Consider the following 15,357-nt stretch of genomic DNA (forward strand, 5'->3'; position numbering starts at 1 on the left):
GAGTTACTAATGTTGAGGTACTTCGTCGCATGTGTAAACAAAAAGAATTACTAAGAATAATCAAAGAGAGGAAAATGCAATACTTGAAAATGCAAGACACCAGAAAGACCTGAGGAGATGGTTCGACCGCTCATCCGCAGAGATCTTTCGCGCAGCAGTTTCCAAAACTACAATTGCCATTTGGATCGCCAACCTTCGAAAGGAGACGGCGCAATGAGAAGAAGAAGATGACCGATTACATATTATAAGATACATCCACGTTTATTAGCCTAAACTAACCTTATATGAGTACTCTGGGAATTACCACAACAAACACTGGCATCTACTATTTTTATTCATATTTACTAACGTTCGAACGTGACTTTAATCCACAGCCGATAGATGGAAGTACATATTTCTAAAAGTTACATGGCCACACGACGGTGGTCTATTAGGACAAAATGATCTATATTTCAAAACTAAAACCTTTTATTTTTGTAAAATATTTAGATAAGTACTTTTTTGGGTGCCGGAAATGTACTGAAAAAAAAAAACAGATATGTATGTTATTTATTTATGTAAGAAATAGTCTTTTGAGCATAAGCTCCGTTCTGATAGACCACCGTTGTGTAACGGAGTGTTAAAAAGTATTAAAAGTTAAAATAATATTTAATTGTCTACAAAAAAAAAATATAGTGCATGAATAGGATTTGATCTCTAATTTTATAAAATGCCAAAAATTTAAGGCTAAGAATTTCAACCCCACTCTTTCATATTTCAGAAGCAGTAGTAATTTTTGTTTCATAATCATAATGGTGCGGTGGTGAAGGGGGATCACATGTGCGCTCAATGGTGTTCCCGCACAGCATACTAAAAAATTACATTTAGCCCAGTGTGGTTATGCAAAAATCATCGATTTCACGGCAAAATTTTTCGCAGATATCTGAAGCTTTTAAGACATAAGTGGGGGTTACTTTTCTTATTAGATAAAAATACAACTTCTTGTCAATTTTAATCACGATATTTTTTATTTGTTTCAGTTTAAATTTAGTACGGACGAATATGTACTTTTTAAGGCATGGCACTTTACGACTGCTGGCGGTCTTATAGGCTCTATGGTAGGAATAGCTATATTGGCAGCAATATACGAAGGTCTTAAATATTTTAGGTAAGTCTGACGCAGTAGGATTGAGACAGAAACAAAGTTTTTTATATATTATTATAATCTGGTCTTGTCTTAGACGATAAGTAATTTTATTCTAATTAAGATTAGAAAAAGGTAATAATAAAGGTAATACAAAATTTTAAGCACTATGCTATATTTTTACGATATTTTTTGAGATAAATAATGTATAGCATAAATCGAAATTTACCGTGAGGACTATTCGTAGTCTGGTGGATAAATTTTTAAGTCCGCTGATTCAGTAAATAATTAACCTACAGCAGTACGTCGACAAAACGCAAGATCTACCGAAAAAATCGACGCTGTCCGTGAGAGTGTGCTGGAGAATAGGAGAATCCTAGTCAGTTGATTTTACGTCGCTTACGAGAACGAGTCTTTCACAGACTAGAACTTGGCAAATTTTGCGTTATAGCTTGGGGTTGCACCGATACCAATCTAGATATGATTCAAGAACGTCCAAGCCGTGCTATAGGTTCATGATTGCCAACTTCTTTTGGCCTAAATTGGACATTCTGTGTTGTGAGCCTTTTATTATGATTTTCAATTCAGCAATTTTTCGATAATTTAAAAATCTTGATTTTTTAATGACATGTCAATTGTTATCTTTGAAGAATCATTTAAAAGGTTGGCATTCGATTTTCCTCATTCTATTTGCTGCTTCAACTCCAATAAACGGTCGGACTCCCGTACCATACCCAAATTTTTTAATGTGTTTTTTGTGGAGTCCAGTGTACAGTCCTTTTGGTGTTTTTTCAATAAAAAATAAATAGAACCAGCTTAATAAGAAAAATTTTCTCTAATTTTGTTACCAAATGATCTGTCCTAGTAGTGATACTTAAATACTTGACGTAAGTGAAACATTCTATTGTAGCATAACTCTGAAGATGGCTTTGTAAGCAGAAAGCGCTCTGTTAGAAATTAAATTGTTTATACATTTCAAAAATACTTTCCATTTTTTGATTTATTAATGTCTATATATAATTTCGGTTTACAACGTTCTTCGACGTCTTCCGATTTCCAATCTCCATCTCATTCTATCGTTCCATAGATCGTCTTCCAGTTCTCTTTCTCTGATTTCTTTATCAACTCCTTCTCTCCAACTTCTTCTAGGCCTTCCTGGTCTTCGCCTACCTCTTGGTTGCCATTCAAGAATTTGTCTTGGTATTCTATTCTCCGGCATTCTCCTTACGTGTCCGTACCATCTGAGTTGTGTCGTTTTGATGTCATCAACAATATTATGTGTAACCCCCATGATTTCTCGGACTCTCTCGTTTGTTATTCTGTCGCGTCTTGAGATTCCCGCCGAGCGGCGCCAGAAGTCCATTTCCGTTGCTCTAAGCATTTTCTCTGATCTGTCTTTTAGGGGCCACACTTCGCATCCATATGTTGTGATACTTTGTTGTGTGACAAAACGAAACCGTATGCAGACATCTAAAGAATGGCAAATCACCTGGCCCCGGAAATGTAGCTCCGGAACTCATTAAACATGGACCCAAAATACTAATTCAACGACTACGACAACTTTTCCAGGAATGCATAAATAAACATGAAATACCTGAGGAATGGAAAGAATCGCATATGAGCACCATCCATAAAAAGGGAGATAAATCGAAACCTGAAAACTATAGAGGAATTGCAGTTACTAGTAGTATTAGCAGAATATATGGGAAAATAATAAAAAATCGAATAGAAGAAGAATACCAAGATATGGAAGCCGAAGAACAGGCTGGTTTTCGTGCAGGTCGATCTACAATAGACCATGTCTTCTCTATTACTCAGATAATTGAAAAGAAAGTTGCTCGTGGCCAAGAAGTCCATCTGACGTTCGTAGACCTTAGGAAAGCATATGACAGTATCCCGCTTGATAAATTATGGGAGGCACTGGGGAAAACAAATATAAATATAGAATTGATTGAAGCAGTAAAAACGTTGTACTACCAACAAACAACAAGAATTAAAACAGGAAATCTGATAACACCGGGATTCAAAGTGACTAAAGGACTAAGACAAGGATGCTGTATATCCCCAACATTATTCAAAATATACCTCGAAGCAGCACTCAACAAATGGAAGAAAAAATGTACGAATATGGGCATACCACTAATAGACTTAACTTTGTACACTCTGTGCTTTGCAGATGACCAGGTCATCATCGCACAGGACTCTGAAGACCTTAGTTACATGATGCGAAAACTATTAGAAGAGTTTACAGAGTGGGGTTTGGAAGTGAATATGGAAAAAACTGACTACATGAGTATCGGAGGAGATCAACATAACCTTCTCGTAGAGGAAAATCAAGAGATCAAAATATGTGATAACTACAAATACCTAGGAGTAAAAATCACTCAAGACGGAAAATTAGATGCAGCCATTAAGGAACGAAATACACAGGGAAGGAAAGGCATAGCCTTACTAAACAGCGTACTGTGGGATAAAAACATCTCCAAAGACAACAAAAGAAGAATTTATAAATGTCTACCTACGCTATTGAGGAAATTAGTATAAAAACTAAGAAAAAAGCTGTAAATTCGCAATGAAAAAACCGTATTACTATTTGTATTCCTATTACACTGGCCCCTCGTTCACTTATGTGTAATATGTGTAAACCTCCTTTGTATAGTTGTGTAACATCAACAATAAATGTAAAATTGAATTTTACAACAACAATGAATACCTCAGATAATAATACCAATAGTTAGATAGGTATCAAACAGTAATATCTTGTTTACTTGTCTATAACAGATAGTGCGGTATACATTTATAAATTCCCCACATTCTTGCGACATCATTGTTTATGTTTATTGAATCGCGAATCGCTTTTCGAATCCCAGAACTGGATGTTTACAAAGTTTCCGCCCAGTATCAGGATACCTCTGTTATTATTTTATTTACTACCTATTGGTCATCGAGGGGATATCGTGATGAGTAAATAGCCTACTATAAATATCACAGAAAGGTTAAAATAAGCAGAAAATACAAGTAAGGAGAAAACATCTTTCTAAGTCTTTCTAAGACGTATCATGCAAGGAAAGATCAAAGGCAAGAGAAACATTGGCCTAAGCAGGATTTCCTGGCTGAGAAATCTTATAACATTTGTTTACTTAACAGTACAAATTTATTTTATTTTATCGACTAACCCCCTACAATAGATCTTTATCGAGCGCCATTAGAATCGGCGATCAGTGGCGTAGCAAAGGGGGCTGGTGTAACACTACGAAAAGAATTAATTACCGATAGGAGAAAGAACCACAAGAAGAAGAAGACTCGTTGGTCGTCATAAGTACGGTGCAATATAAGCCTGAGATTACTTATTTGTTATATTATTCTGAAATTTTATGTTGTCACTTCATTAATTTTGGTATTTTTTGATGCCAACTTCTTCTTTTAGTATCGGTAACCAAATATTGCTGTATTCTATAAATGAGTGTGCTACGCAATTTGATTCATTTAATATGAGAGATGCTTTCTTTATTTTATTCTATTTACTATCTACTACTAAATTATTGGTGCATTTTTCCATCGGACTATCTGTTCATTGTTTCAAGCGCGTTTGTATATGTATCAAATATGTATCAAACACTATCACTAATATGTATCAAATTCTCTTTTTTTTATGTAAGATTCATCCTTCTTTATCCTAACTTTTAGTGGGTTTAAAGTTAGACCCACATAAAAATTTTCACATTCACAAGGTATTTAAAAAATGCAGATTTTTGATATTTATTGTTCTATATTTTGTGTGATTTTAGATAAAATAGATCTCAATGTGTTTGTTGTTTTCAATGTATTGTATTTATTACTATATTTTTAAGTTTTTCTGGTAATCCTCTTATGTATGGTATTGTTTTTCGCTCCGAATCCCTTCTTTTAAGCATTTCTGGATCGTTTATGCTATTTTTTTTAAATTCATTTTAAAAAAGTCCTTATTTATAAGTAACAATGCATAATCATTTTTTACTAGGATATACACCAAATGTGTTTCTGTGCAAACAATATTTTCGCTTTATTGTTTTGCCCAAAACTTTTGACGAATCCCCAAACAGAGGGCTGAGTCTCAATAGATCGCAACGTAGAAACAGCTCTACCAGGTACAACACGCTACCTGGTTATTAATTCGTCTAGACATTTTCGAGTTCCACCATTAAAAAGATTATAATACCCATGTTCGTCCGTCTAAAGATTCGGTCCACTGGCAAGGATCGATCCCATCTTAAACCGATAATCTCGAAGCAAATAAGAGCTCGTGCGACAATCATAACAAACTACGTTTACTGAATAAGGTCACTTTTTTTAAGTCTTTCGATTCTCGAAACTCCAAATATAGGTTGCCACCTTTGACTAGAAAGGGCCTTATATGCGTTAGGTCATAATCCTATGGATCCTACCTTCGCACCATTACCCGCTCGAGTAAGTGCGTCAACCAATTGCTCGAATCTGCGGTTCCACTCGTACTGAGCAGGATTATTATCGCAACGACGAGTCATCAGTAGAGCAAAACAATAGTCGACATCGAAGGATCAAAAAGGGACGGTGCTATGAACGCTTGGCCCCCACAAGCCAGTTATATGCTTTTGACCTTTTGCTCTACACGAGGTCCTCGATGTTCAAGACAAAAGGATCGATAGGTCGTGCTTTCGCAGTTCCTATGCATACTGAACATCAGGATCAAGCCAGCTTTTGACTTTTTGCTCTACACGAGGTCCTCGCTGAGCTGGCCTTAGGACACCTGCGTTATTCTTTGAATATACCGCTCCCAGTCAAACTCCCCGCCTGGAAGTGTACTGGAATCGAATCAGGCTGGAGGTAAGTTGACGCTTGAAACGAAGCAAACGAACGCTAGTTGAGTATCCAAAAGGCAAGCCTTATCGGTACTACGAAACATAGACCGAGCCTATTGGCAGCGCGTACTGACGACAAGATCTCTTGCGGTTGTTTGATCTGTCTCTCCCTCTAGCGCATTGAAATTCCTCACTCTCCCATCAAAAAGAGACGCTGCTATACTTTATTGATGTAAGGCACAATGGACAACGAAAAAAAGATGGTGTCGTCACTCAGCTCTACAAACTGCCCAGTCTATGTTAATATATACGTCTATTCTATGGCACCGACGAGCGAAACGTCACTCCGTATCCTTGGTTCAACAATACCGTGGCAGTCGCCATCTCTTGAGCAAAAGACGCACGCGTTTCGTCTTACCGAGTAAGTAAAGAAAGTATGAAAGTATTTTTGGTTCTGTCATAATATAATGATTTGATGATCGCTTTTTTAATATTTATGTTATGATTTGAAAATTAATTGAAATATTTATTGGTGTGTGTTGGTTTTCGGTTTACTTTGGATACATATTCTATATCCTCCTTTGAAATTATCACATCCAGATATGATAAGTGGACCACTGCAGCATAAACGAGATACTCACAAACAACAATACAAATACTTTTTTGAAAACAGTAGACAAAGATCTATGATAGACTATATTGTGTCAAATAAAGAGTTACTACCCTCTCAAATCTTTGATGTAAGAGTACTAACATTAGCAGAAATAGGAAGCAATCATAAATTGGTATTGTGCAAAATCCGAATGAAAACACATATAACATGTGATAACAAAACACCAGAATACACCACAAAGATAAAAGTCGAAAGCTTACAGGGTGACTCCATAAGATACCTATTCCAAAAAAGAATAACCGAAAAAAGCAGAAACACATATATCACAAAAAGTAATGGAGTCTATCTATCGAAGAAAGCTGGGCAAAAATTAAGTCTAATATCTTAGCGTCGGCCAAGGAAGTTCGTCATGAGAAAAATATAAATAAAAATAAATCGTTCCCAAGGCAAAGAACTCCATGGTTTTGTACAGAAGTGAAGGAAAATGTAAAGAAAAGAAAAAAGCTTATTTGAAATACATGTCAACCAAAACACAAGAGGCATACCGTAATTACAACACAATTAGAAATGAAGCACATGCACATGTAAGAAAAATAAAAAATGATCACTGGGAACGCTTTTACGGTCTGCAAAAGGAAATTTGGCGCTTCATAAGAGGTCACTCATCCACACCCTGGGTGGATAGAGTTCGAAACGATGACGTCCTTAAGAGAGCCGGCGTGGAAAGAGAACTCTTTGAATTAATTAAAAAACGCAAGATTGGTTACCTTGGGCACATATTGAGAGGAGCAAAATATGAAATACCACAGTTAATCCTACAAGGGAAGATCGAAGGTAGGAGAGGAGCCGGCCGCAAACAATTATCCTGGTTAAGGAATATTAAAGAATGGACAGGAATACACAATACAGGCGAGCTGTGTCACGCCGCCAAGAACAGAATTCTAGTAATGAGGTAGTCGCCTACGCACTTTAGTGTATGGCATGTTAAGAAGAAGAAGAAGAAGAGGTCAAAGAATGGAGGTAAAGGAACTAATAGAACTACATCACATACAAAAGTATACGTGGATTGACCACCTAAAAAAGCTATATGCGGAGGAAGAACAAACGACGCTAGAACCGGAAACACCAGAAATTACCACAAATGAACAACTTAATATAAATGTACAGGAAGTTCGGAAAATACTTGAAAACCTGAAGAACAGAAAAGCAGCAGGTAAAGACGGGATACCAAACGAATTACTGAAATATTGTGGAGCAGCAATGACAGAACAATTAACAACGTTAATTAATAAAATTATAAAACACAATAAAATACCAGAAGAATGGAGAACGAGCAAACTAATTCTACTATTCAAAAAAGGAGATAAAAAACAGCCAGAAAACTACAGAGGTATAAACTTGTTAAATACTACGCTAAAACTTACAACTACAATTTTACAAGTGCTAATAAATCAGAGAATAAGTTAGCAGATAAACAACATGGTTTTCGTAGTGGAAGATCGTGTACAGATGCGATATTCGTTATAAAGCAGATTACTAAGAAATCACTACAGTATAATAGACCAGCATTTTTGTGTCTGATTGAATTAAAGAAAGCGTTTTACAGAGTAAGACTCAAAGATGTAATAGATCTTCTGTGTAATAGAGAAGTTCCCCTAAATATTATAAAAACTATTGAAAACATCTACCTAAACAACAAAATGGATGTCAGAATAGATGGACACTTACAGAACCGATAGAAATAGGCAGTGGAATAAGACAAGGGGATTCATTGAGCTCTATGCTCTTCAATTTGATCATTGATGAAATCATCAAAATCGTTAACAAAATACTCTGTAACGCAGACGACGCAATATTGATAGCCCAAGATGAAGATAGTCTGCAAAGTCTGGTCCACAGATTTAACATTAGAGCAAAAGAATTTAATATGAAAATTTCATCTCAGAAAACTAAAACGATAGTAGTCAGCAAAGAACCAACCAGATGTAAAATAGAAATTGATGTCATCGGTATTGAACACGTAATGGAAATCAAATATCTGGGAATTACACTGCCTAGCTATGGAGACCACAACGCAAAGGCTATTGGAAACGGCAGAGATGAGAGTACTGAAAAGAATTACAGGAAATACGCTGAGAGATCGAAAGAGAAGTGAAGACATTAGAAGAAAATGTAACGTACAGTGTATAAAGGAATAGACACAAAATAGAAAAAAGAAGGGAATAACCACATAAGCAGAATATAGGAGACCCGTGTCATCAAAATAGCAAAAGTTACCAATCGGCAGAAGAAGTATCAGACAATCGCTCAAAAAATGGAGTGACAACCTTCCATAGAGGTATTAATCCGCCAATGAACAAATAGAATTGCTTATAAAGAGGAAGAAGAAGAAGATGTGATAGTCAGTTGTTTTCCCCTCTATTATTACCAATATTACCAATTTACAGAATATGTGCAGTAGTTTAAAATGCAGGTTGATATAATGATATTATGTAAATTTAATGCTATTAAATTTTAAAAAATCAATAATTTATATCAATACATCGAGAAATTATTACTATAACCAATTAACTGTGATGTTTCATATTAATTAGAGAAATATGTACACTCACATCATTGATCTATTCTACGTATTAATTACACAATATAGATTATACTAATGAGGGTAGATTTTAAAGCCATGGCTGAGAATGAAACGTGCCATGTTAATACATGTTATGCAGTGACGTATTTGCCAGTTCAACATTATTCAACAGAAACGTTAATACTTGTAATAATGAGCTAAAACAAAACAGTCGTAATTGTGTACAACAAAACGCAAAACTATAATCTTATACATGGCCACTTGAAAATCAACAACGGCGCAAAGTCCGCTGTTAACGATAAAAATACATTGTTTGATAAAAAAAGTCCCAGTGTGCTTGGAATAATTTCATACGAATTTTCTCCGAATGTTTTTTTTTGTATAACACCTGTACGGTGTTTGTATACTGGTATCTGGTCACAAATGACCAGTTATCAATTATTTTCTGGCATACTTAATAAACAGCAAATACACTACCGAGCATAAAATTAGGGTCACCCCGTAATTTGAATTTATTTTAGAAATTATTATTCTGTTTTAACTATTTTCGGTTGTAACATAGTTTACTAACGGATTGCTTAAAGAAAACAACGTTTTTGTCGTTTAAAGTTTATTACAAATAATGGAAATAAAGAAGTTTCCTTTGATATACTAAATATTGAAAAGGGACAATTTTAATTTGATGTGCTTTTTGTTGAAAAAAAGAAATTTTAAGAACTTAAGTAGCGAGTATTCCCTCCTCTGGCAGTGATAACAGCTTGCAAACGACGAGGCATGCTTTGGATCAGATTTTGGATCACATTCTGCGGAAGATTATTCCATTCTTGCACCAATATGTCGCGAAGCTCTCTCGAATTTCTGGGGGCCAGCACATGACTCCGTAAACATCTTTTCATCTCATCCCAAACATGTTCTATGGGATTGATATCTAGACTGCGAGACAAACAGACTGCCAAACAAATCGTGTGATTTGAACCTCGTCAAGATACTCGGTAACTATCCTAGCAGTGTGGGGCCGTGCATTATCATGCATAAATGTTGCGTCGTCTCCAAGAATAACCATAAACGGTAAAACATGGTCTTCCAGAATCTGTGTCAGGTACCTATGCGCTGTCAATGTCCCATTCTCGATAAAGACTAACTCCGTGCAAGCATCAAACGATATGCCTCCCCATGCCATAACTGACCCTCCACCAAATGGAAGACGCTCGGCGTCACATGCTTGAGCATATCTCTCGCCTGGACGTCGCCACACTCTTACACGTTTATCTGAGCCCGTAAGACAGAATCTCGATTCATCGGAAAACAATACACGACTCCAATCCTGCATTGTCCAAGCCAAGTGTCCTCGTGCAAAATTCAATCTGGAAATTCGGTGTTCACGGGAAAGCGGCGGTCCAGTTACTCTAGTTCGAGAAGATAAACCAGCAGCATGAAGTCGTCTCCTAACTGTCCATTCACTCATGTTTACATTTCTCACTTCTTGCAGATGATTTCGAAGAGAAACTGCCGTGACCGTTCGGTTTCTCAAAGCACTAGAAACGACAAAGCGGTCTTCTCTAGCTGTTGTAATCCTGCCTCGACCTGAACCAGGTCTTCGAGTAAGCAGACCGGTCTCTTCGTACCGTTGCCATACTCGTTGCACACTCGAGAGACTTACACCAACGTTTCGCGCTGACCGTGGCCATCTTCTAACGCCGCCACAATTCTTGCCGCCACAACAGAATTTATGCTCATTGCAATTCACTGACAGTGATAACAATACACAAACAATTTACAATTGACGTTAAAACCATAGAAACAAAAACTGTGCTGATAACGGTTTTTAGGAATTAGGCTAAAAGGCCCTTTTTATCTCAAACGCTAATTTTCTAAATTTCTAAAATAAATTCAAATTATGGGGTGACCCTAATTTTATGCTCGGTAGTGTACTTAAATCTAAGGGCTTAGCCTATGGCTTACTCTTATTTTATCTATCAACTAATGCACTACAACTAAAATGCAATAACTTCACAGCACTATACTCTGCTTTTTTACACGAAACTGTTACACATTTACACTAACTCAAATGGTTTTGTCCTTATGAGTCTTCTCTTTAGTTCAGTGTTGCCAAGAAACTGGATTGGCTCGACATTCACATGACTATGCAGCCTCTGCTCGTGACTTGCTACTGTTCTCTTGATTACTTCGGTCACAGTTTCTATACCCAAGTCCTGGTGGAGGTTGCTGTTACGGATATACCAAGGAGCATAAATAATGTTTCTCAGTACTTTATTTTGAACTCTTTTAATACTATGTAGATTAATAGCTTTGGTACAGCAGAGTTGGCACCCATATACCCATACTGACCTCAGTATTTGCTTGTAAATGGATAATTTATTATGATTGGATAGTGTTGAATTTTTTCCAATCGCTAATACAATACAATCTAATATCAAGCTCCCGTCTTTTCTTTTTGACATGGACTTTCCAGCGCAGCCTCGGGTCTAGGGTGATGCCCAAGTATTTTGCTGATGTTGCATAAGGAACTTGGGTATCATTTATTCTAACTGGGAAATTTTCTATTTTTTTATTTGTAAAGTTAATATGTGCAGATTTAGTCTCATTTAATTTTATTCGCAATTTTCTGGTCCAGGTATGTATTGTATTTACTGATAGTTGCAATTTATCAGTCGCTTCTTCACTAGTGTCTCCTATCGCTAGTATGGCTGTATCATCCGCAAAGGTGGCAATACTGTTTTGTTCTAGCTCTGGAATGTCACATGTATACAATAGGTACAGGACCGACCTAAGACACTCCCTTGTGGCACGCCAGTTTTGATCTCCCTTAAATCGGTGTACACTTCTTCTTGTTTTACTCTGAAATATTTATTCGCAATGTATGATTCTAAGATTTCTGAATATTACTTAGGCATAAACGTTCTTAGTTTATAGTTTAAACCCTCATGCCAGACTTTATCAAACTCCTGTACTACGTCCAAGAAGTTTGAGAGCAGACTTTATTTTCTTCTAATGTTTTTTCTATTATATTCGTTATTCTGTGAACTTGATCTATAGTGGAATGTTGGTTTCTGAAACCAAATTGATGATGTGGTATAAGATTTTTTTTCTATTATCGGTTTTAATCTTTACAACAGAAGTTTTTCAAATAGTTGTGACATCACCGGAAGGAATGATATTGGTCGATAGGATGTCACTTCATTAGAGGTTTACCTGGTTTAGCGGTCATAATGACTTCGGCTACTTTCCAGAGTCTGGGGACATATCTTAATCCAAAAGCTGCATTTATTAGGTGTGTCAGCTTAACTATGGCTTTTATTGGTAGATTTCTTAATAGTCCTCGTGTTATGAGATCATATCTTGGAGCTTTCTTAGGATTTATATTCTCTTTTATCTCTGTTGATGCTTATCTAAATGATGTCAACGTTACTCTTTCTTCGGTTTGGAATGGTTCTTCCTATCTCTGTTCTTCACCATCATTGTCGTTGGGTTTGAACAAGCTTTCTAAATGATCTGCAAATATTTCCGCTTTCTGTTCGTTACTTCTAGCCCAGTTGCCGTTTTCCATCTTGATAGGAGGAGAATGAATAATTGGTCTCTTCATTCTTTTTGTTGCCTTCCATAACGAATAATCTGTGTTCTGGTCAGCTGTTAAATTACTTTAAAAGAAATCAGTTGTTGAATGTTTATATTCTGTATCTCCCTTTTTAGTGTTTGTGTAGCATTATTTAGACTAGTTTTGTCTTGTGGACCTCTGTATTGCTGCCATTTTTTTCTTAACTTTCTTTTTTCTACTATGATTTCTCTGATTTCTTTTGGATAGTTGTTCCCCTTTGTTCTCGATGTTATTGAGGGAGTATTTTCCCAAGCTACCTGTTAGATATTTTTTTATAAAAACTTCTAATTCGTCATCAAGTTGCCTCGTGTTTCTCAATGGCACAGCAGGATTAATTTTGTGTTTAAGGTTTATTTTGAAGCTCTCCCAGTCAGATTTTTTATTAGTGAATATTGGATTGAACTCTTTTTTGATCACGGTATCACTCATAGCTAAAATTATCGGTGAGTGATCAGAGTTTATGTTCCAGCCGTCATTGATATTCAGATAGTTAGCTGAGATATTTCTTTAACTAAAGAAATCTATCAGCTCTGGAATTTAGTTCCTATCGGTAGGCCAGTATGTTGGTCTACCAATAGATATTACTTCACCCTTTCGTTCTTTAACAACTGACAATAGTTCTTTTCTTTAGTTGTAGTTAGCCTAGTGCCCCAGAATTTTTTGTTCTTCTAGTTAGGGTATTTTTTGCATTAAAGTCGCCACCGATGATATATCTTTTTCCTCAAGTGTTCATAAACTCTTTATATTGTTCTCTTTTAATGGAGTGTCTAGGAGGACAATATATTGAATTTTATTGATACAGTGTGGCGTAAGATGAAACAGAAATTGCGTAATGATCCCCAGAGAACCATCACCGATTTGAAGAGGAAATTAGGTGAATTATGGGATAGTTTCGACCCTGACTTATGTAAATCCTTAGTACAAACAATGCCAGATAGAATTGCTGCGGTTGTAAAGACGCTTTGCGATGTAACCCCATATTAAAGTAGTAATTTCTTGAATTGTCCGAACATTAGTTGTCAGGATGTTATGCAACATTTTCGTTTATTTTACCGCCAACGCTGCAATTCAAAGTTTTTAGAGACCAAACCATTTCAATATTTTGTTATTAATGATAGAGTTTAATGTATTGTTAAACTCGTTCTTTGGTTTAATAAGCAAAGTTGTGAAGAAAAACGTTTTCAATAAATTTTCCTTTGTCCGAACATTTAGTTGTTAGGACTCATATTTCCATAGGGTAGATTTTAATTTTTTAACCACTGTCAAAATTTTAAGCAAGTCGATATATATAAAAAAAACTCAGACGTTTTTTACTATTTTTATCGTCCATTCTTGGACTATAGATAAAATAGTAATATCTGGCCTGGGAAGTATCCGCCACTCAATTTGAATTTGACTGTCCGTTAAAACGAACTATTTTAAATTTTTTTCCCGATATTCATTTCTGTCGATCTGTCGAATTGTACAGTACAGAATTGCTGGTGCATTGATGTAATTATTTTAAATTGCTTTCGAAAGAAACAATCAATTTCTAAAATATACTGTTCAGACTCTTACGCTCTGGCATTTTATTTCGCGCTACATTGACTATATAATTCTAATATATGTAATTTATTCAGGTCAGTACGCTTGAGAATTGAGTAGTGAGATAACCATTTGGAACAAGTTCAATGTTTTTCGATATGTAACAGGTTATCGTAATAAATGACAAAACTATAACAAATTCCCTTTTGGGCCCGTACGATGTACGAGTATTAACTATACTAAATGACATAGAAATCCGAACACCCAGTTTAAATGATTTTATTTTAATAAAATTTTGTATAAGTACTTAATGAAGCATAATAAGTAAATGATTAAAATTTTTGCATTGCTTGCATGCATGATTGCATTGCTTTAAAGCCCTTTTACTTTTAATAATGTGTGGATTCACCCCGATGTGTTACGCATTCTCCAACGCGCCTAGGCATGCTTCTGATCAGGTGGTCAATGTCCTCTTGTGGTATCTCATTCCAGGCAACCACCAACTCCTCTCGAAGTGCTTGTAGAGTCTGAGGAGGACGTTGCAAATTGAGCAATCTCCTACCCATCATATCCCACACGTGCTCAATTGGGGATAAGTCGGGAGATCTTGGTGGCCATGCTAACAATGTGACATCATTATGTTGAAAGAAGTCTATTGTGGCTCTTGCAACATGTGGTCGGGCATTATCTTGTTGGAAAATTGGATTTGCCAGGGTGTCAAGATGTTACCTCTGATGAAGATTAAAGGTGACCTGGAACCATAAGCTATAGCACCCCAAACCATAACTCCAACAGTGTGATGAACATGTCTTTCAACAAAAATCTGTGGATTCCTCCTTTCACCACGTCGCCTTCTAACCCTCGCTCAACCATCGTGCATGCTTAAACAAAATCCTGACTCGTCACTAAAGACAATACTGTTCCATTCCTGATTCCAGAATGACCGTTCTTTGCACCACTGAAGGCGATTACGGCGGTGTTCTGGAGTTAAAGGGAGGACCCAGTGTAGTCGGTATGAAAACAGGCTAAAACTTCTCATTCGTCGGTAAACACTTCGCATGCCAATAGGTCTTCCGTGTT

At 36.3% G+C, this 15,357-nt stretch overlaps 1 protein-coding gene across 3 annotated transcripts in view; it reads left to right on the forward strand.

Annotated features, from left to right (window-relative positions):
- Positions 1-15,357, forward strand: part of Ctr1A (Copper transporter 1A) — a 125,848-nt gene that overhangs the window by 86,362 nt on the left and 24,129 nt on the right. For all 3 annotated transcript variants that reach the window (XM_072528924.1, XM_072528925.1, XM_072528926.1), the window contains one exon: positions 1,020-1,147. In XM_072528924.1, coding sequence (XP_072385025.1) covers positions 1,020-1,147 — 128 coding nt within the window. The remainder of the gene's footprint in view (positions 1-1,019; positions 1,148-15,357) is intronic.

Source organism: Diabrotica undecimpunctata, chromosome 4 (genome assembly GCF_040954645.1).
Source record: "Diabrotica undecimpunctata isolate CICGRU chromosome 4, icDiaUnde3, whole genome shotgun sequence".
NCBI lineage: Eukaryota > Metazoa > Arthropoda > Insecta > Coleoptera > Chrysomelidae > Diabrotica > Diabrotica undecimpunctata.